General features: G+C 34.3%; 1 protein-coding gene across 1 annotated transcript in view; it reads left to right on the top strand.

Annotated features, from left to right (window-relative positions):
• Window positions 1–23,612, top strand: part of AXDND1 (axonemal dynein light chain domain containing 1) — a gene marked incomplete at its 3' end in the record, with an annotated part of 54,524 nt that overhangs the window by 5,817 nt on the left and 25,095 nt on the right. The window contains exons 5-15 of the mRNA XM_081026201.1: window positions 3,600–3,720; window positions 4,318–4,403; window positions 5,853–5,909; window positions 7,138–7,240; window positions 9,111–9,232; window positions 13,969–14,109; window positions 14,808–14,912; window positions 18,422–18,542; window positions 20,055–20,156; window positions 21,045–21,208; window positions 22,784–22,856. Of these exons, the coding sequence (XP_080882327.1) occupies window positions 3,600–3,720; window positions 4,318–4,403; window positions 5,853–5,909; window positions 7,138–7,240; window positions 9,111–9,232; window positions 13,969–14,109; window positions 14,808–14,912; window positions 18,422–18,542; window positions 20,055–20,156; window positions 21,045–21,208; window positions 22,784–22,856 (1,195 nt within the window). The remainder of the gene's footprint in view (window positions 1–3,599; window positions 3,721–4,317; window positions 4,404–5,852; window positions 5,910–7,137; window positions 7,241–9,110; window positions 9,233–13,968; window positions 14,110–14,807; window positions 14,913–18,421; window positions 18,543–20,054; window positions 20,157–21,044; window positions 21,209–22,783; window positions 22,857–23,612) is intronic.

Raw genomic sequence — 23,612 nt, 5'->3', positions numbered from 1 at the left:
CTGGAATGTTGCTTCAGGAAAACCACTTTTCCATGATGTTGCTCACAGAATCAGCTGAAGCATGGCAGGAAAATGGCTTTTGCCTCACAAATCTTGCAAAAGTGCATCTACTTGTGGAACTTCATTCGCAGCTAGAATCCTTGCTACAAGGATGTCTGGGAAAGCACTTCCCAACCTCTAATCCCAAGAGGGTATCCAGCACACATCAGGGCCTACTGTATGTTGAGCCCTGTGCTCGTCTTCAGGAACATAACCAGACAGTCCTCAAGAAACTCTTTGCTTCATAACATTACCTGAATTATCAAGAAAAGACTATATCATGTTATATATAATCTGCTTAAGAAAGCCACAAAGTTTTAAATACATTTCAGAAAGACTTAATGTTGCCTAAAAAGCATACCTCAGTTATTTGGAAAGTAGATAACCTCTGAAATACCTCATTTCCTGACAACTTCAGATAAAATGCATACTTATTTATGCACATGACCAGTTGTTTTGGAGAAAAAAATTGAAGTATGAACTCAGTTTGGTAATGTGGGGGCTGGAGAAAGGGATGAAGAGTTTGTTAAAGTCTAATAAAATTTGTTTTTTATGTTATGGCTAAGAATCAAAGTTTTTTTTTTGGGGGGGGCGGGTGTGTGGTGTAAATAAAAATAGATTCTCCAGAAAAGTATAAGAAGGTGGTTTACTACAAGAGTTTAAGAGAAATAAAACATATCTATTTTTAATGAAAAATTATATTCCAACAAATAAAACTTGTTTCACCTAAAAATAAAGTAAAATACCCAATAATTAAATAATAGAAATATAGGAGACTCCTAAGATTACTCTGAGAAAATTTGAATGACAGTAACCAAACTAAACTTTCCTTTAGAAGGATGTGTATGTATGTATATACGTGAAGTATTCATTGTTTTTAGCTAACAAAGTTATATTGGTCAACTTAGCTAGCAGTTATGGTGTGATAGAAACTGATGTCACATCGTCCTGAGAGCAGCTTTAAAAAAAAATACTTCACTTAGATGTCTAACACATAAAAATTGTGTACGTTTAAGGTGTACAGGTTGATGTTTTGATAAATGTACACATTGTTACAAGATCACCACAATCAAGCTAGTCCGTCACCTCTATATAGTTGCCGTGTGTGTGTGTGTGTGTGTGTGTGTGTGTATAGAAGATTAAATTTAAGATCTGTTAGCAACTTTGTTATTTTTCCTGCAGATATTTTTAGTGAGAGAAATAAAACATTACAGATACTTCTAGATCCCCACCCCACATTTCTTTCCCCTCTCTCTGTCCCTCCTCAGAGGTAGCCATCATCATGAGGCTAGTATATATTGTTCCAATGAATGTTTTTATACTTTTATTTCATATGTCAGTAGCCATAAACAATATTTACCATTGTTTCTGCATACATAGCTTCAGAGCGTTGTATGATTTTGCAGTTTCCTTTTTAAACTCAGCATTGTTTTTCAGGTTTATCAAGTTGATTGATGTAAATCTAGTTCCATATATTATATTCCATTGTATGGATAAATCACAGTTGATTTATCTATCCCTTTACTGAGGGACAGTTGTGTTGGTTCTACTTTTTTTCTTAGAAAATTTCAGGTGCACAGAACAGCTTTCACTGTCATCACTATGCTGTACATTAGGTCTCCAGAACTCATTCATCTTGTATAACTGAAAGTGTACTCTTTGACCAACATCTCCTCATTTCCCTCACCTCCCCCACTCTCTTCTCACATGTAAGATCATGCGGTATTTGTGTTTCTCTGGCCTATTTCACTTAGCATAATGTTCTCTGCGTTCACCCATATTGTCACAAATGGCAGGATTTCCTTTTGTAAGGCTGAATAAACATTCTGGTCACACACACACACACACACACACACACACACATTTTCTGTATCCATTCATTCATTGACAGACATTTAGGTTGTTTCTATGTCTTGGCTATTGTAAATAATGCTGCAGTGAACTTGGGAGTGCAGATATTGCTTTGAGATCTAGATTTCATTTCTTTTGGATATGCAATATACCCAGAAGTAGTGTTGCTGGAACATATGGTAGTTCTGTTTTTTATTTTGAGGAACGAGCATACTGTTTCCCATAATGGCTGTACCTATTAACGTGGGGGGAGGGGTAGAGACCTCTGAAAATTATGTGTAGTGACATGATTATAGCTGCTATAGGGAGATGAATCTGGCAGATGTATGTAGAATATACCAGAGACTTGAGAATCCACATAAAAAGTAGTGACCAGTTGGAATAGTGGCTTGATATCAGCAAGAGACAAGAGGACCGACCAATAGAATGATGCGAGGGTAGATGTAAAATTAATGTGTCAGCTGTAGGTGGATCTTGAGGGCAAAGGCTGGCAAAGAATCAGTTATGGATGCTGAGAGTTTGATGAGGAGATGGAGGTGCTGACAGAATTAGTAAATACAGGAGAGTGAAAAGTTAGAAGGGAGGGAGAAGAATCCAGTTGTATCTAGAGGTAGCAGATAGGATCGGGTGAGATTTGATGGCATTGCCAAGGGAGAAAGTGTAGGGAAAGAACAGGGATGAGGACAGAATGTGGAGCATTTCCATTTAGGAGGGAGGAAGTCGTAGAAGTCCAAGAAGCAGTAGCTAGGATGAAAAAAACCTGGAGAGTCCAGCCACACAGAGGATACAGGAAAGGAGAGTGTTTTTACAGAGGAAACCAACCCTGGCAAATATTCCAGGGAAATAGTGGAAGATAAGAACTGAGAACTTGGCAGTGGAAAGCCATCGTCAGCTTTCTGGAGAATGGTTTCAGAAGAGAGATGGGGATGGAAGTCAGATTGCAGGGAAATTTTGAGAAGTCTAATGTTTAACAAAACTATAGGTGGTGATAGATAGATCGATAGATTAGATAGATTAGATTAGATAGATACCTGCAGATAGATAGATACTGTGTTTCCCCGAAAATAAGACCTAGCTGGACCATCAGCTCTAATGTGTCTTTTGGAGCAAAAATTAATATAAGACCCTGTCTACATAATATAATATAATATACTGGGTTTTATATAATATACCTGGTCTTATATAAGACCGGGTCTTATATTAATTTTTGCTCCAAAAGACACATTAGAGCTGATGGTCCAGCTAAGTCTTATTTTCGGGGAAACACGGTAGATAAATGATGGTAACATGACAATGCATGGTAAGGGAAGATTTTTAGCAGGGGAAAGACTTGAGTTATAGACCAAGGGGAATGTTCCAATAGAAGGGGTTACACAGAGGTTATCATTGATAGAATGAGGTCCCCGAGGATGTGGGCAATGATGAAATCAAGGACATAAGTGGAGGAAATAACACTGAGGAAGAGAATACATCTTAACCCGAGATTGAAGGAAAGAAAGAATTTGTGATGTGAGTGAGAAATCTGAAGTGGAGAAGGGAATACAGTGGGGGACGTCGTCTCTAACGCCTCAGCCTTCCTGAAGTATGAGGAAGGGAGACCAGTTATGTGCCCCTTTTTACCCATGCGAAGGATGTATGTGGACCTTACCCACTCTTATTCAGTAGCCACACAAAATTGATTTTGTAAATATGTATTTTTATTTTTTTAGGGATATTTCTTTTCTGTATGATGTTAAATATGTTAAAGGAGAGACAAGGGAGAGTACACTTTGTCCCCCACATTCGGACCATTCCCTACAGTCACGTGAGGGCATCATTGTGCCCCGTAAGGTAAATACAATATTTGACTAATAATTTTCTCTCCTCTCTACTGTTTAAAGAAAACACGTCCCAAAATATAAAGCAGTGTTGTATGATAGCAACAACCTGAATTGCTTATCAGTTTTCACAGCACTTTTAATTATTTCTAGAAAAGCGTATTTAATGAGAAAAGATCAAAGATATTTTAAGCCATTTTTCACACTACAGTTATTCACTTTAATCTAGAAAATACAGTATAGGAGACTGGATTTTTTAAAAAAAGAAATCTACAGTTTAAAGTTGTGGAATTCTTAATAGGTGCATTTTAAACTCCTATTAAATTTTAAAGAGGCAGTCAGTGGATTTCTGAATAGTATATGGGACACCTGTAACTAATACTAAAACCAAGGTTATTCTGTAATTCCTGGTGTTTTTTTGTTTGTTTGTTTCAAATGTGTGCTCTGCTAAAAGTTTTTTATTACTTGCCATGTCTCATATTACTAATATGGTCATTTTCCTCATCAAAATCTCTTAATAAATAGTATCCCTTTGGGACAGGAATTAGAATTTGTGCAGTTCAGTTTTTTTCATCTACTAATGTTTTCATTCTTATTCTTTCTTTTTAAGCCAAAGAAACTAACCGATACTTTGATTCCTGAAGAATTTCATATTGTGTCAAATATAGGAGTTTCAGGTTTGGAGTGTTACGATGAGTGAGTACGATAGTATATAGTGAATATCTGACAAGTTGAACTGTTTCCTGCTTCCCAGACATAGAGAAATATGGACACAGTTCATTCATGTTCCTAGTCAACATTTGCACTGAAATGAGGAAACGTGGCCAACCATCCTAATACAATTTTTTAAAATCATTTTAATTTAAGAAACTAATGAAAAAGTCTTACTTGAAAAAGTTTGGGATTTCAGTGATTAAATTGTTATCTGTCTTTTCCTACTGTTTAATTTTAATTAGAAAAAAGTAAATTAGAACAAAATTAATTTATAAAAAAAATTTAAAAATTTTTAAAAAATATTTTTAAATAAATTTTTAAATTTAAAATTAATTTTAAAATATTAATTTAAAAATTAATTAGAAAAAATATATCTTTATTCTGAATGCTTGACTATGCCTCTTTGGGAATGGTTCTGAGCAACTACCGTGGAGACAATGGAAAGTAGCCCCATACACTGGATTCTCATAGTGCACGATTGTATGGCTTAGCTCCAGACTACCAACCACTCATGCCCAGTTTTCTTTGATTCCTGTTTATGGGATTGAAAATGGGATCTTGCTTTTATTTTCCAAAACAACACTTGAATGTTTCATAGTTTAAAAAACTAGAACTTTGGGCTAAGGCTGTCACTCTTTACCATATCCAGTACATTATATTATATGGCATTTCCTTATGATGGTGGGTTTCAGAACAATGTTTTGCCAAAGAGAACTAAGTGGAACTCATTTTTGCGGTAACTTTTAATTTTTATATAATTTCAAAATTATAAATAAGTTACAAAATAGGACAAGGAACTCCCATATACCCTCTATCCTGACTCACTAGGTGCTTCATTTGCTTTAATACACACACACAAACACACACACACAAACACACACACACACACACATTTAAACTATTGAACAGTAAGTTGGAGACCAAAGGAAATGCTTATTAACTAGGGGAAGAAAAAAGATATATAAGTAATAATGCCTATATTGTGATAGTCATTTAGGTGTAAACAAGTACTTCCAGAGGACAGATATGGCTGGGAGTCAGGAAAATTATGTTCTAGTTTCATCTCTGCTTCTTACTCATTTTATAACCTATTTAGTCACTTAATTGACTTATGAGTTCTTAGAACATCCTTCCACCTTTGAAAAAGCTCTTTTTAACGAATCAAGGAAATTTTCATATTGTGACATATTAAGGAATGTGATTAAAGTTCCTTTACTGAAAAATATTTCAAATATAATAAATATCATTACATTTGTGTCTGTAGATGTCTAAGACTGTTTAAGTATGATCTTATGTGCAAAATGGTGGACCTTTCTGGTTGCCTTCAAGCTTCTCAATTCCATGAGATCTTAAGTTTATCATGTTGTGATAAGTAATAAACAGGCCAGATAATTTTCTTATAATAACGTTTACCTGTCATATTGGTTGCAGCAAATATACTACTCTCCTCACAGATAGTGAAAATAGGCTGTTGGTCTTCCCATCCATGTAAGTAGAGTTTATTTTTGAAACTGTTTTTTAGAAAGAATAACTATATACATATATATTCCCTTTTCTTGGTACTTTATTACACACACACGTGCGTGAAAATTAAAATGACAGCAGAAACCCAAGACAATAATTGCCACAATTCTATCATCTAATCAGTGTTTTCATTTGTCCAATTGCATATTCAATTTTTACATATTTATAATATTTAAGTACTATAAAATGCTATTTTTATAGTTTTAAAATTCTTTACATTGCTTTTAAATTTTATTTTATTGTGGTAGGAACACTTAACATAAGATTTACCCTCTTAACAAATTTTGAAGTGTATAATACGGTTAACTATAGGTACAATGTTGAATAGCAGATCTGTAGAGCTTACCTTGCATAACTGAAACTTTTTTGCCTGTTTATTAGCAATTTCCCATTTCCCTCTCCCACCAGCCCCTGGAAACCACCCTTCTACTCTACGATTCTATGAGTTTGACTGTTTTAGATACCTTATGTAAGTGGAATCATGCAGTACTTCAGTAACTGGCTTATTTCACTTAGCATGACATCCTTTTTTTTCATCCATGTTGTTGCATATTGCAGAATTTTCTTCTTTTTTAAGGCAGAATAATATTCCAGTATTTGTATATACCACATTTTCTTTATTCATTCATCCATCGATGTACATCTATGTTGCCACATCTTGTGACTAGTGCTGCAGTGGACATGGGAGTGCTAATATCTCATTAAGATCTTGGTTTCAGTTCTTTGAATAAATGCTCAGAAGTGGGATTGCTGGATCATATATAAAATACTTTTGTATTCTACATTTAACCATTAGTGTTACTCCATTTTGCCACAGTCTTTTTGTGTTTTTTTCTTCTTTGTCCCTTTTCCTCTTTTACATTGTGAAGTAACTAACGTTGACAGCTTGGTGTTTATCTCACCACATTTTTTTCTATGTTCTTACAATCATACACAATAGAATTTTTTTGGGAGGGAGCATTATTTTTGTTTACAAAAGAAAGGATCATACTATTTGCATATTTCTTTTTCTTTTTTTTAAAGACTATATTACTGATATCCTACTAGATCTGTGCTTACAATTCTAATGCTTTAAGATACCATTAATATTCCATAGTATGTACATTTTCTTTATGCATATTATATTCTTTTTGTGATTGAGGATGACCTATTATAACACTAATTACATAAATCTGCCACCTTACTCTTTTAGGAAACCTAATAAAAGAGTAGAAGTGGTCAAGCTGAACGATGTGATGGATACTATGCTAGAGAGGGCTGGTGTGGAAAATCAGGAATATACAGGACCTACCAAGGTAACTGCAAAGATCTCAATAACCTAGTGGTTAAGAGCATGCACTCTGGGTGGTGGAAGGCCTGGATTGACGTCTTGGCCCTGCCATTTATTAGCTGGTGAACCTGGGCAAGTCATTTGTACCTCAGTTTCCTCTGTAAATTAGAGATGATAATAATATTTACCTCATAGGGTTGTTGTGGAGATTAAAATGACATAACGAATGTAAATGGCTGAGAATAGTGCTTGGCATGTAGTAATCACTGTATAATTAATTGTTACTACAACTGACTCTTTTTTATTTATTTTTTATTAGTTTCAGGTGCACAAGACAAAGTAATACTTAGACGTTTATCATTTATATCCCTCACACTGTGTGAACCCCCCTCCCCCCATCCACTATCCCTCTGACATCGCACAGGGCCATTACATTTCCACTGTCTCTATTCCTAATGCTGTACTCCGCTTCTTGTAAGTATATACAATACACACACACACACACACACACACACACATAAACTTGTAGTTAATATTCATTATTGTTCAGCTTCAGCTTCAGGTAGTACAACTGACTCTTGAACAGCATAGTTTGAACTACACAGTCCACTTATACGTGGTGGTTTTTCAATAAATACTTTAAATGTATTTTCGCTTCCTTATGATTTTCTTAATAACATTTTCTTTTCTCTAGCTAACTTTATTGTAAGAATATAGTATATAATACATACAACATACAGAATTGTGTTAACTGACTGTTTATATTTTTGGTAATGCTTCCAGTCGACAGTAGGCTATTAGTATTTACGTTTTGGGGAGTTAAAAGTTACACATGGATTTTTGACTGCATAGTAGGTTGGCGTTTCTAACCTCTGTGTTGTTTAAGAGTCAACTGTATTATTCGTATTACTGTATTTCATTGAAAACAAGTCACCATTGATTATAAGACCCTTATTTTTTGTACCAATAAAAAACATGGCCAATTAAATCGTACTTTCTTATCACTTATAATTTTTATTTTGTGCTTAATGAAAGGGTCTTTCAGTCTTACATAGAGATAGATTTATTTCTTTATGAAGGCTATTTTTTGTTTTGTAAATTTTCATTTTTATAGAATTTAAAACTTATAGATACGTTCAATGTAAGGCACTGTTATGTAACCTTTACACAGATTCACCAATTGTTTACATTGTGCTCTGTTTGCTTTATCATTCTCTCTCCCTCTCTACATATCTTTCTATATATAGTTTTTTCTGAACCATTTTAGACTAAGCTGGCGACATCGTGCCTCTTTACCACCAAACATTTCAGGTATACTTCCTATGGATGAGGACATTCTTTTACATATCTATAATACAGTTATAAAATCAGGAAATTTGACATTAATATGATAGTCCATGTTCAAATTTATCAATTATCCCTATAATGGCTTTTTATAGCTATTTCCCCCTCTGTTTCAGGATCCCAGGATCACACAGTGCTTTTATTTGTCATGTTACTTTAGACAACTATAATCTAAAACAGTTCTTTGAGATTTTTTGACCTTGATATTTGGAAGAACTGAGGAGAGTTATTCTATAGAACGTTCCTCAGTTTGGGTTTGTTTGATGTGTAGAAGTACTCGCGATTCGATTCAAGTTTCGTATTTTGGCAGGTATACCATAGAAGAGATACTGTGGCCTTCTCTGCGCATCATATAAAGAGATGTATGATTAGACACAGATTTTTAAAAATAATATATCATTTTGTATATATATTTATAAAGGAAAATGTAAGTGTAATAAATCAATCAAGGTGTCTCTAAAGCTCATTCACATGTAGAGCCCATAACTCTTAAAATGGTTTTATTGACAAGACTGTAATACATGCTAATTAACTTACTTATCTTCTGCCAGATGCACAAACTACTACATATATTGAAGAAGGAACAGACCATTTACAATACAGTATTTCATGAACTTATTCGACAAGTCAGTGTGGACTGTGCAGATAGAGGAGAACTACTGTCCAAAATCAGGTTAAAGCTGTTCCTGGAGTGTTCCAGTTTCCTTTTGAATTTTATATTAGAATTATGTTTATATCCGTTTTTGAGAAAATCACAAAAGTACACATCTCTATTCTATTGATAATAAGAAGCCTAATTGTTTTTCTATTATATTTTCTGTAATAAAAATATAATAATTGGAAACTTCCTTAAGGTGATTTCTGTTGGGATTTTTGACAACATATTTTTTTATGACTGGGAGTCAAGTGCTATGTGAAATAGTAGAAAAAGTACAGAGTCTGGAGACAGACTGATCAGATTTCAATTTATCATATGTGTGACATTGGAAATAGTGTGAGCCTTAGTTTTCTCAAATGTAAACGAAGGTAATAGCAACTGTGAACATTTTAATCTGTCTGTTCGTTAATCAGTCAGTAATATTGAGTGTCTACTCTGTGTCAAGCATTAAGATACTTCATAGGATTGTGGTGAGGTTTAAACGAGAGCATAGAATTAGGTGCCCAATACATATAGGTATTATAGATGACGATGAGAAATACTATTATTACTATAATTCTTCTTATAACACTGGTTCTTTCCAAAAGCTGAAAGGAATAATAGAAGTAGAATCCTGGGTTCAAATTACGTATTTGCAGCTTACTTGCCATTGAAGCACAGGCAAATTATTAGATCTCTCTGAATGTGCTCTACTTTATCACTTGTCTATCCATCTAGTCATTCTTCTATCCATCCACTAATTTCATGCTCTTCAAAGTAAATTGCAGACATTAGGTATTTCCCTCTAAATAGTTCAGCATGTATATCATTAGCCAGAGTTCATTATTTATATTTGTCTTGCTTTTCCTTTTTGAGTAAAATTTACTTATACTGAAATGCAAATATCTCGCCTGAATTTGTTGATTTTTGACAAATCCATACACTTATATAACCCAAGCCCTTAGAAAGAGTAAAGTAGTACCATCACCCCACACAGTTCCCTAATGCTTACTCCCAGTAAATGCCCACCCCCACTTCTCCAGAAGTTCTGAGTTCTTTCCATCTTAGATTAGTTTTGCCTATTTAGTAAATGGGATCATATACTATCTACTCTTTTATGTAACATATTGAGATAATGTATGTATAATCTACCTTCCTGTAACTTCTACTCACTAATCCTAATTTTGTACTCTGGAAATACTCAAAATAAGTCTATTCTTTCTTTCCCCTTCTAGCTCTTCAAATATGTGAAAATAACCATTTTTGTCTTCCCTCTTATGCGTTCTCTTATCCAGGCTAAACATCCCCAGTTCTTTCAAGTTTTCTTAGTGAAGTTTACTACAGAGGGAAAACACACTAATTTGTCAATGTTGATTTCAAAATATGGTGTCATGCACCATACAGTGTAGTACACCATTACAGTGTCATATAGATAATTTCATGGCCCTAAAAACCTTGTATTTCATCACCTATTTGTTCATCCCTCCTCCATTCCCTTTCCCATAACCCTCCTCGGTAACCCCTGATTTATTTTTATTTTTAAAATTTTGTTTTTACTGTCTCTATTTTCTTTTCCAGAATGTCATACAGTTGGGATCATACAGTATATTGTCTTTTCAGACTTGTTTCTTTACTTTCACTTGAATTTTAAATTGCTGAAATGTTTCCTGACCGTTATTTTGTGGAATTCATTAAGTTCTGGACACTGTACCATTGTTATTGAGCAATTAGATTATGATGTGCTCTGGTGTAGTTTCCATCACGTTTCTTGAGCTTTTTGAATCTGTGAGTTTATATATATTTTTAATAAAATATGGAAGTTTTTTGGCTGGTTTTTTTCTTCAAGTATTTTTCTGCTCTACCCCCTTTTTGGGGAAGTCCATTTACACATATATCAGGCTACTAATATTGAAGTTGTCCCACAGATCTCTGATGCTTTGAACATTTTTTCTTGTGTTTTTTGTCTTTTCTTGTTCATTTTGGATAGTTTCTATTGCTATGTGTTCAAGTTCACTAATCTTTTCTTCTGCAGTATCAAATCTGCCTTTAATCTTATCCAGTGATGTTTTCATCTCAGACATTGTAGTTTTCATCTCTAGAAGCTCAATTTGGGTCTTTTAAAAAATATCTTCCATGTCTCTACTTAACTGTTAATGAAAACTTGTAATGTCCTTGTCCGTTAATTCTAACATTTATTCCAGTTCTGGGTCAGTTTCGATTGATTGATTGTTCTCCTCATATGTGAGTTTTCTTCTTTACATACTTGGTAATTTTGATTGGATGGCAGACACTGTGAATTTTACCTAATTGAATGCTATATGTTTTTGTATTCCTAAAAATATTCTTGAGCTTCGTCCTGGGGCACAATTAAGTTACTTGAAAACTATTTGATCCTTTAGGTAGGACCAGAACAGTGCTTAATTTAGGGCTAATTAATTCTGAATATTATTGAGGCAAGACTTTTCTTTGAAAAATATCCAATGCCCCATGAATCGTGAGCTTTTACAGTCTGGCTTGGTGGAAACAGGCACTATTTCAAGTCATGTGTGAGTGCTGGGCACTCTTACTTCTGATCCTTTTCAATGGTTCTTTCCATGATCTCAGGTAGTTTCTTCACATTTTTGCCCTGATCATTATTTAGTTGAATACTTAAGGGGAACCCTTGCAGACTTCCAGAGATCTCTCTCTGTGCAGCATTTTTCTCTCTGGTACCTGTCCTCTGAACTCTAATCATTTTCATCTCTCTCTAAACTGTTAGTTCTATCTCCTTAACCTAGAGAACCCACTGGGGTCCTTCTGGGTTTCCTCTCTTTGTACTATAGCCTGGAAACTTTCTCAAGTGAACAAGTTGGAGCAATCATAGGACTTACCTTATTTCTGGTCTCTCAAGGGTAACTTTCTTTCATCGCCTGATATCCAGGATCTTGAAAATTGTTGTCTCACATACCATGTCTTTTTAGTGTTATTATTGTTGTTATTTCAGGCAGGAGAGTAAATTTAGTTCCCCTGGATTTCTTTTTATAATTCCTGTTCCTATACCTATATAAGAATTCTATTTATACATTAATGTCCTTCATAAGTTTTGGGAAATTATCAGTGATGATCTCTTTGATGAATGTCTGTTCTCCATTCTCTTTGTCTTCTCTTTCTGGAACTCTGATTAGATTTACATTAGACGTTGTCATCCTATGCTCTGCCTCTTAATCTCTTTTTCATAATTCCCATTTCTTTATCTCTGTCCTGCATTCTGGATAATTTTTTCTAGGACACGAATACCCTCTTTAGCTGTATATATTCTGCTATACCCCATCTGTTGAGTTTTACAATTCAGTAATTACATTTTTTTCCTAAGAGTTCTATTGGTTTGTTTCCATATTTGTCATCATATTTAATACGTTTCTTGTTGCTTATTTAGTAGATTCTATCTTTTATTTCTCAAACATTCCATGTATAATTTTATATTCTAAATTTGATAATTCTAGTAGATGGAGACCATTAGTATCTAAATCTACTTTTATTTCTTCTGAGTCTCATTCAAGGTGGTTTATTTATATAAGTACTTGCAGTCTTTGCTTGTGTGGCTAATATTTGTCTAATTTTCATTATTAAATCCTCGGGATATAAATCATAAATGCTTTCTGAAGAGAGGATTTGCTTTTTCTCCCTTCTGGAATCCTGGCTTGATGCAGTAGTAGTTTTACACTCAGGTCTCCCACTTTAAAGGTGGCCCAAGACTTATGATCTCTGGGACCCACTGTTGGTATTTTTACTGGGGCAACCCTGACCTTGGGTTTGGCTAAAGGATTCTGTTTGCCACCTCCTACTCCATTCTTAGCTTATTGTGTTTTGTTTATTGTTTTTTGTTTTTCATCCCTAGAAATTTCTATTTCTTCCTGTGAGCCCATTAATGCTTCAAAAAGTATGCTCTATCATGGATATAGTTGTAATGGGAAGGTTCTTGAGAGTATTTTACCTCTATATTGTTAGGAGGGGAGGTTGTAAAGAAGATGTTTTTAAAATTGTTATTTCCTGATGTATGAGCTGCTTATTGAGCCGATAAACTCCTTTTCACTTTAAGTGTTTAAATAAGGGCTGAATAATTCTTTCTGTCCATGTGTGAGAGATTAAGCTAAATGACCATTTCAACTCAAAGATGTTATTAATTCTAGGGTCTCAGGGATAGGATATAAAACTTAGATCATTTTTAATATAAATGAAGACTGCTCAGTTATTGCATCTGTAACTTATCATCTTTGATTATTTCCAAAGATTTTGTTTGGTTTTATTCAGAAGCAAAAGAAATGACTTCTTTGTATTTAAGGTCTTTGTTTATTTTTAAACAGTTGGTGTCTGTTTACAGTTTTGTAAATTTGAGAAAAGTGGTTTTATTCATGCATTCAACTATTTATAAAAATCCCATTGTATACAAGATACTCTATTAGAGGTTATAAATATGTAAATATGTGAGACCTGGTTCCTATCCTCATACGGTTTGTAATTTAAAAGAAGAAAAAAAAGTCTTTATTTTGTTTTACATCTCAGATATTATATTCCAAATAATTATGACTCTGGTTAAAATTCTTCACAATTCATTCACTTGTATGAGCATGGCAAGAATACACAGCTTAGACCCCTTTCTTTTCCAACCTTGTTCTTCCCCATATATCATTGTGTCTGCTCACTATTCCTTTAACATTATTTTTTCTCCCATGTTTTTGCTCATTTTTCCTTTTCTTCTTCATGATGTCTTGTTTTCCTTCTTTCTCGTGCAGAGAGCGGTATGTACAAATGCTTGACCAAATTGCCCGGCAGATGATTGACTTCTACAAAGACTTGGTAACTCAGCGAATAATGGACCAGCGCATTTTAGAAGAATTGTACAATTTTAAGAATGTTATTGAGGAACTGACCAGGTAAAAACTGATTATCTTAAAGACAAGACGAAAGTCATGTCTCTAAAGAGAGTGAAAAATATTCAGGGAAAGTAGAATGGTTAAAGGTGAGGGCTCTTTTGTTCTCTTCGTGTTTAGCAAGAGAGCAGAAAGGATTGGATATAGATGTAGGTATAGATATAGAGACGTAGGTTACACAGGTTAATACAAAACTAGGGCTCTGTGTATACTCAAGGGGGAAACACTCTTGTTCTTCCTTCCAAGACAGGTATGTTTATCTTAATCAGGTTTACAAAGCAGTGTCATGATGATAAATGTTCATGTTCAAATAATAAGCATTATATAGCAATCAAGATTAGTGATCATCTAAACTTGTAGCAAGGTGATTCTAGCTGGAATGAAGAGGATAGGGTAGGCATGTCAGAGGGAAAGCTGGAGCAGCCTGAGGCCTTAGCTGTCAGCCTCTGCCTTCATTCATTCTAAAGGATCCCCACCTCTTCTTTCTGCCTTTTCTAGCCAGCCTGATTCCACTGCCAAAGTTGGCAAGATTCCATCCAAATGTATACTAGATTTATTGATTTGGTTTGTAAGGTGAAAAAACTTGGAAGAGATGTACACATGATAACTGAGAATATTCCTATGTGCCAATCTGATTTCCTGGGTAGAAACTTTTTGGAAATCTTCAACTAGGACTATAAAATTCCTTTGCTTTATTTCAGGGAGCTGTGTTTGGTTCGAGCACATGATAATAAATTAACCAAGGAAGCAGAGAAGGCCAACAGGGATTTGGCACAAGCTCTGTTAGATGCTGAAAAGAATGCCAAGTGAGTTACCAATATTAGCCATTATGTCATACTTGCTTCACACTTTATTACAACATTTTATAGAAACATTTGAAGTTTTTTTTTTATTACAGTAGTATAAAGTTCATTAAATATATTAACTCCTCCAGGCACTGTTGTAATACACATCTTGTAAATGTCTTCTTGTGTGAGAGATTTCTGGGGGTGTACCTAAAAGTGGAATTACTGGGTCATAGGATATGCATAGCTTTGTCTTGCTAGATGCAGCCAAATATTCCACAAAGTAGCTGTACCGGTCGGTATATTCTCTCATCAGTGTATGAGAGTTCTCTTTTGCCCATGTCTTTTATCAATTGGATGGGTATGGAAAGGTATCTGGTTTTTGTTTGCATTTTCCTAATTAGTAGTGTGAATCTAATTGTTTTTTTAGATTTTAGTGACTCTACCCTGGTATTAATTTTTACTCTCTTTCAGGGATTAGCAAACTTTTTCTGTAAAGGGTCAGATGGTGAGATATGGTTTCTTATGCAACTACTTGATCAATTCTGTTTTGTAACATGTGCCATTGTGGTGCAAAAGCAGCGAAGGACAATACCAGAATATGGCTTTGTTCTAATAAAACTTTATTTGAATTTATAACATTTTCATGTGTCAATGAAATAGTATTCTTCTATTGTTTTTGCAACTATTTAAAAAAAAGTAAAATTAATTTTGTAAACAATTAAAAATGTAAGATTTTTAGGTCATGTGCTATACAAGAAACAAGTGGTGGGCCAGATTTGACCTGCGGGCTGTAGTTTGCTGAATTCTATTTTATTTCATTTTCTGTTAGAATTCTGATTAGAATTCTAGAATTCTTCTGACTAGAAGTTCTTGGGTATATATCAAAAGATATACCTAATTGCATTTGTTATTTTTTTAGTCAATTAAAAAAATTTATCATAGAAGCAGTACATGTACCTTATAAGAAAATTAGAAAATGCAAACATGCAAAAATGAATAAAAAATATCACAATCTCACCACGCATAGATTACTGCTGTAAATATGTTAGGGTATATTCTTGTGGATCTTTTTTCTATGTACATGTGAACACATGCATTTTTTTAAAACCAAAATGGTATTGTATATACTATTAACTAGCCAGTTTTTTTTAGTCAGCAATCTCTACCTATTTCAATAAATTTTCACTTCATAAATTATCCAGGTCATATTCAAATTTTCCTAATTATTCCCAAAATGTATTTTGCATTTAGTTGTCCAAACCAGTATCTTATCTAGGACCACACATTGCATCTTGTTTTATGTCCCTTTTAATCCAGCATAGTCCTCTGCTATTTTTTTAACTTGTTGGAGTGACTATATTTTTAAATGTCAAGAGAAACACAAATGTATACAAAATCTAAACTCAAAAATAGATTTTTACTTTTATTCTATTTTATTTCTTACTAGAATTAGAGGCAGTACCTTGATCATTTTGCCTACTGAATTTTGCTGTTTTCTATAGCTGATTCACCCTTCTTGTCTTAGTAAATAACTGCTCAATACTTTGTCTTCTTTCCTCATACCTCTAATACTACCTCTCCATCCTCCTGAGCTGATGACGTTGCTTTCTAGAAAATAGAAACAAACAGAAGAGAACCCAAGCTCGTATCCCTACATCTGCTCATCCACCTACATCTGTGCTTACACATTCATTCTGTCTTCCCTCCTCTTACTGCGGATGACCTGGAATCCTCTCCTCCCAGGTAGCTGTGGAGCCTCCTTCCTCCTTCCTCCTTCCTTCAGACCTTTGCTCAAATGTCTTATCAGTGAGGTCTTTCCCGATCCCCCTATTTAGAGTTGCAACACACTGCATACTCTCAATCGCCTTTCTGTGGCTTATTTTTATCCATTGAACTATCACTACTTAACATATTGTTTTACTTTTTTATTTGTTTATTATCTCTTCCAAATAAACTTTATAAGGGCAAAGGGTTTTGTCTTTTGTTTAGTTTTGAATACTACCTGGTATATAGTAGGCACTAAACGGATACTGCCTGAATGAATTAAATAATAAACTAGAACTTCTTTTGTGCCAATGTTTATTGTAAGAACAAAATATCTAAAACCAGAGAGAAGGGAAAGGAAAGGGAGAAAGAAATCTCTTTTTCTGTAAAAAATGATGGTTCTGAAGCGGGGTGGTTCTTTTCTGTGATTAGAAATTTTTAATAATACTTTTTTGTGATAATTGATCATTTCATTGAAAATTTGGAAAATACAGAAACTCATATATAAGAAAATAAAGAACATTCATAATTCTTTCTCTTAGAGTTAATTACTATTAATATATTGGTATATTTTTCTTTTTCTATGTACTTTTTATAAAAATGAGATCAAACTGAATATATATTTTATCATTTGGGTTTTCTCATGTTATGTTACAACATGAAAAATTTTTCCATGCACCAAAGTATTAAGAACATGCTCTTTAATTAGCTGCAAGGTATTTTCATCAGAGAACTGCAGCATATATTTTATTTGGCTAATCTCTTGTTGTTGGACATTGAGGTTGTTTCTGAATTCTTTATTTTGCTATTATAAAGAAGGGTCATTGATCTTCTTTTTAAAATCGAGGTTTAATGTTCAGACAGTAGAATGCACAAATCTTAAGGCTGCAGCTTATGGAATTTTTATATTTGTATTCACCTATGTGACACTTAGGGTGGTGACTTTTTTCCAGTCCCTTTAAACAAGTGGAGGCCTCCAAATAGGAGGCGGCTTCAGCAACTGGTGCTGGTGATTCCTGGCTTTCAGCAAAATTTAAAGAATTCTGCATCGCTGGCCTTCAATTCTTTTAGCGAAGTTAATGCTCCTTAGGAGGAAGTGTTTCCAAAGGTCTGTCAAATGCTTCCAGTCACTTACCAACTTCTGTGTTTGTATTTAATCTCTGAAAGACTTTTAATTCTGAGAGAAGCTTCAGTGTAAGTTAGGAGGAAAAGGTGTGTTCTGGTAAACATGAAGAAAAAATAGTTAAGAAAAAGGTACTTAATTATACTTAAGCTTTTGGTTTGCTGGTAGGGAATTTCTTTAAATCTTATACTAATTATTTATAATTTAAAAATAACAGTGGTTCACAATTATTGGACTTTGTGCCTTTAGTAAAGAATCCTAATTATGTGAGGGAAAAATATTTTAGAATAAAACTGCTATATTACTACTACTTGTACTCTGAATTTTTCATTAGATATGGTGTTGTTATACCACTGGAATACTATGTTGTGAAAATTCTAGTGGAAGAATATGACAAAAATGTATTTACATCAGGGAACCATATGTTGAACTTTTTGCTTTAAGACTTTTCTAAGATTTATAAATGAAACATGAATTTTTTTCTATTTCTACTGTATGTTAGTGTTGCTAATATATCTACCAATTTTGCCAGAATCACCTTATAATGAGTTATAAAGTAACAACCTGCGTTTTTTAGAACAAACTTCTTTTTTTAAAAAAAATATGTCCTACATAGTTTCTTTCTTAATTTTTCTTTTAGAATTGTAGAAGAATACCATGACTTATATACATTACAAAGAGGAAGGATGGAGAATGATATTAAACAGTTAATGACAGAAAGAGATATCTGGAGCTCAGCCGCATACGAATTGGCCCTAAAGGTTGGTTCATCTGGAAACATAACTCAAACTTCTTTTTTTGCCAGGATAAAGTTTCATTTTACAAATTTCAATAATCTAGACAAAAAATTTAAAAAATGAAGATGCATATTTGCCTGATGAATAATGTAGATATTATGGGCCTTAGAAAGGGAAAGTTACATTTCTTTGTTTCTACACTATTGGATACCTGGCTCTTTTTCTCACCAGAACCTATGAAGTGTGAGCAAGATTCTTTTTCTTCTATTTGTGAACATGTTAAAAATTTCACCTTAATTTATATTAATAGTAAACTAGGAAATGTGATTCTTATTTTTTGATCACTGCATACCTCACTTTGGTGCTATTACCTTGGTACCCAAGATGACAAATGAATTGGTATGGCAGCCTGTGGACCATTATAGTAATGCTTTAGGGAAACAGCAAAGTCCCACAATATTCTGTTTTTCTAAAATGTTTGCTGTTTGGTTTCCTATTCTCATATCTGGGACTTATAGTATTAATAGCAAAACATGATGTTGAACAGATTCAAATTTTTGTCCCCCTTTCCTTTGGAATGATCAGACCTCATCTAGGACACAATGTTCCATCCTGATGTAGAATTTTAAAAGGGGCATTGATACATCCAGAGGAAATAATCATGACAGTAAATATATAATATAAGAAACAAATCTGGGAGTTAGGCATGTTCAAGTGAGTTCCCTTATTCTAGAAGTATTTAAACAGTCTAGAACAGTCATTCACTAAATGACTATATAATTAATTTAGTATATCAGTGGTTCTCAAAGTTAGTCCATGGACCTCCAGGGGGTCCATGAGACCTTTTCATGAGGTCAGAACTAGTTTCAGTGTAATACTAAGATGTTATTCGCCTTTTTCACTCTCATTCTTACATGAGTGTACAGTGGATTTTTCTGGAAGCTACATGATATGGGATATTGCAGCAAATTAAATGCAGAAGCAAATATGAGCCACCTCTATTCTATTAAGGCAGATACTAAAGAGATTTGTAAAAATATAAGACAGTGTGGTGCTCTTTTCACTAATTCTTTTTTGTTTTGGAAAATAGTTATTTTTTTATAAAAGTACTCTTTGTGTTAACATACAATGGATTTATTTTGAATGTTGTGTTTAAGTGAATTAATACATTATTTAATATATTAATAAATTATTAATAAGTTATTTAATATATTAAATAACCTGTTTTAATTTTTCAATATAATAAATATCAATAGAAATAATTGTATAAACAAAAGCTCTTTGAAGTTCTCAATAAATTTTAAGAGTGTAAAGGGGTTACCACTGGTATATACTATACTTCAATTTGGTTCCAGTCCAGTAGTTATAGAAAATAAGAATTTGTGATTCAGACTAGCTCATGATTTAAACAAGAAATTGTGATTGAGTTAATGATTCAATGAAAAATTGATCTGAAATTTGTTTGGTTTAATAAATTACAGTGGTTGGTTAGTGATTTAGGTTCTTAATTTTAGTACTTTTTTTTTTTAAAAATAGGTGATTGAAAGAAATAGAGTCATACTGGCTAAAAGACTTTACCTCAATGAAAAAGGCTGGTGTAAATATGCTAAGCATTTCATCATACTGCTGTCAAGCAAGGTAAACCTCAGTTCACTTATGTTATGGAACAAGAGACTCAACTGTTGAGGGCTGAGACTATAAGAAGTCTTTGCTAAATTTATAGATTAAATTTTAAATATAATTTTATATGTGTGCTTTATTGTGGGTGGGACGAAAAACTAAGGAAAGGCTAATAACAGCTCTTCTTTATATCTGTCTTCTACCCTAAATAAAGCAATTTGTCTAAGTTAACAACACTGCAAATATTATTTATAGAGTTATCATTCTATTTACTAGTGTTTAAAAATATTTTAAGTAGCTGTGTTTATTGACATAGCTGCGTTATTGATGCATTCTATGCAATTTTATGGGAAAATTCAGTAGGCACACTAGGTGGAAAAGGAGGGAAATGGCATTTAGTGTTTCTAGACTCAAACCGTTTACGAGTGGTTTGACTAGTCATTTCATTTAATTCTTGTAAGAATCCTGTGGGATATATATTAGGGTCTTTATTTTATAGATAAGAAAAAGTAATCTCGAATAGATTAAATAACATTCCCCAATGTTACACAGCCAGTAAATGGCTAGGATTAGCATTTGGTAATGTTTGTCTTTGAAATTACTGTTCTTTCCCATGGACCACACTGCCTCCCATGAAAGTGCTATGGGGAAAGTGGGCTCATGTTGCAAAGGAAAAAAATATTGTCTGTAATAGTTCATGTGCCATGGAAAATCCACCACCAAAGGGACTGTGTAGTAGTGTCACTGATGATATTTTGAAAGAGGAATATCTCTTTCATTTTTTGATCCATCATCTATGGATATCTCCAGTATTACGATATTAATAATGGCTCAGTGTGTGCTAATAAGTATTTGTTACATATTGAGTAATTGAAAAAATGGTTTGATTCCATGCATTGTATTCAGGACACTTCAGACCTTACATTGTTGCAGAAGTTGACACACAAGTGGAGAAACTTATTGAACAAATTTAAACAGGAAGTGGAAGAAAGTGAAGAGTCTTCAAGGGAGAAATTGCAAATTGTTAAGGATGGTCTTATCAAACGGCAGCAGTTCTTCAAAAGTAACAAGTGAGTGTCGTGCAGGGTGTCATGGGGGCTCTCCTGTCCCGCTCTATATTCTCGCTGGCGGCTGAGTTGGAGACACAGGAAGCAGGAGCCACACTGTTCGCGACCCTCACTGCACCGCTTGCCAGGCTCAGCCACCATCTTCTTGCTAGCCCCCATTTTGTGCTAGCGTAGCCACAGCAGTTATATTACTGGCCAATGGCTCACTGGTTACAGCTGACGGCCAACTAGCCACAGCTGATGGCCATCCGATCACAGTTGATGGCCATTTACTACCTGAGCCAGCACCTTTCCACGTGAGGCCCAGAGTCTGGAAACTGCACTCCTGGCTCTGTCCCCACAGTGAGTCTCCAAGAATCTTGTTTTCTTTATTGCTGTCATGTTCGATAACTCAGTCCAATCTTTTCCTCTCTGTTTTCTTCTTTCTTTTACCTTGTAATTACTCTAACATTGATTTTGGTGAGGTAACTAGCAGTCCTTAGAAGGGCACAGTCCTGCGAGGAGCTTGAATGGTCTTGCTGTTTCTCATGCTGATCACTTCGTAGTCCATCCTGATCCCTCTACCCATCTGCTGTTATTTCCATTTATAGTCCGACTCTTTCTTTTTTTTCCTTCTTTTCTTTCTTTTTAAAATCAAGCCAAAATTATGTCTTTACTCTTGGCAAACTTAAATATCTGGATACAGAATACCAAATTCTGTAGCGTATGCAGGTGCAAAGAAGTGGAACCAATGGGTGGCAGTTCTAAGGAGATTGGTTTTGATTGGCTCTCATACTGTGTTAGGAAATGTGACAATGGAAGAAGCTGTCTATAAAGTAGTTAAGTCTAGGATGGACGACTAAATCACATCCAAGGTTAGTGGGAATCTATACTTTGAATGAAGGCTGGACTCAACACATTTGGGTACCATTCCATGTCAAATTAAGAATGGTTTCAGTTTTTCATATACTGTAAGGGGTTTTTCCATTTCATAGATTTGGAAGTCCTGGAAGCTGAAGTTGGTATACATCTGAGTTGGTTGCTGCTGCCATTCCCGTTTCTACTGGTTATTGACTCTTAGCTGGGAGGGGAGCACAGGTGGCAGTGGTTCTCTTCTCCCTTTCTCTTCAGGAACTTCTTTATCAAGATCTTTCTTCTTGAGACTTCAGAGTTATTAAAGGAAACTCTTTCTTACGAGAAGTTGGGGCTTCTGACCTAAATGTTGAGCCTTAATTATTCATTAGGCTTCCTTTCTATTTATATGTTGTTTTGGTAGCTGTATTCAACAGGGATTATTATTATAATGGTTTAATTTAGGATGCCAAAGACCCAGAGACCACCCTTTTAATACTGTCATGGCCTCTGACCCTGTAACTTGGTTACTCAGGCCTGATCAGAGTATGAATTTATATTTGTAACTTTAAAGATGAATGCCTATGGGAGAGGGGCTGAACCTGGAAGGCATGCATGAAAATCATTAAGGATGATTAAAAATCATTAAGGAAACATAATATTGCTACATAGTGTATGGATTCTGATTTTCTTTGTTTATACCTTGTTCTGATACCCTGCTCTTGCTCTTTTCCTTTGTTCCAGTAGAAAAGACATTTTATCTCCTAATAAAGGAAATGTAGTCAGATCAGTTCTTTCAGACTTCAAGCAATGGCAAAAGGTAAGACTTTCTAATAAGCAACTTGAAATCAAAATACTTGCCACTCTCACTTAGAATTGAGTTACATCTCATCTTTTCAAAATGCCATACTAAGTTCTATGAAAGACAAGGAAAACAGCAAGACTACAGGGGCTTTTAAAAATATGCTTAAATATTTTATTTTCAGTTCTACTTTAGATTTTTGGGTCAAATAAAGTTAGACTGCCAGAAAAAAAATTGGGAAAAGATACTTGGGTGGTAAGGAGGGTAGTTCTGATTCTCTCCTCTAATTGTCAGACATAAGTAACATTTGTGTCTCTCCTGTACCTGGCCCTTTTCTTAAGGACAAATTGGACTTTTAAAATTATTAACATCTTTTTAAAAATTGTTGTAAAATATACATAACATAAAATTTACCATTTTAATCATTTTTAAGTATGCAGTTCATTGGTGTTAAGTACATTCACACTATTGTGCAGCCATCACCACCATCCATGTTCCAAATTTTCTCATCTTCCCCAACTGAAACTCTGTACCGATTAAACACTAACTCCCCATTTCCTCTTCCCCCAAATGCCTGGCAACCACCATTCTACTTTCTGTCTCCATAAATTTGACTACTCTAGGTACCTCATATAAGTGGAACCATTTAGAATTTGTCCTTTTGTGACTGACTTATTTCCTTCAGCGTAATGTCCTTAAGGCTCATCTACGCTGTAGCGTGGATCAGAATTTCCTTCCATTTCAAGGCTGAATAATATTCCGTTGTATGTATGT

The sequence above is a fragment of the Rhinolophus hipposideros genome (assembly GCF_964194185.1).
Source record: "Rhinolophus hipposideros genome assembly, chromosome: 19".
In the NCBI taxonomy this organism is placed as follows: Eukaryota; Metazoa; Chordata; class Mammalia; order Chiroptera; family Rhinolophidae; genus Rhinolophus; species Rhinolophus hipposideros.
The sequence above is the reverse complement of the archived record's forward strand: the minus strand, read 5'-3'. Positions and strand labels throughout refer to the sequence as shown.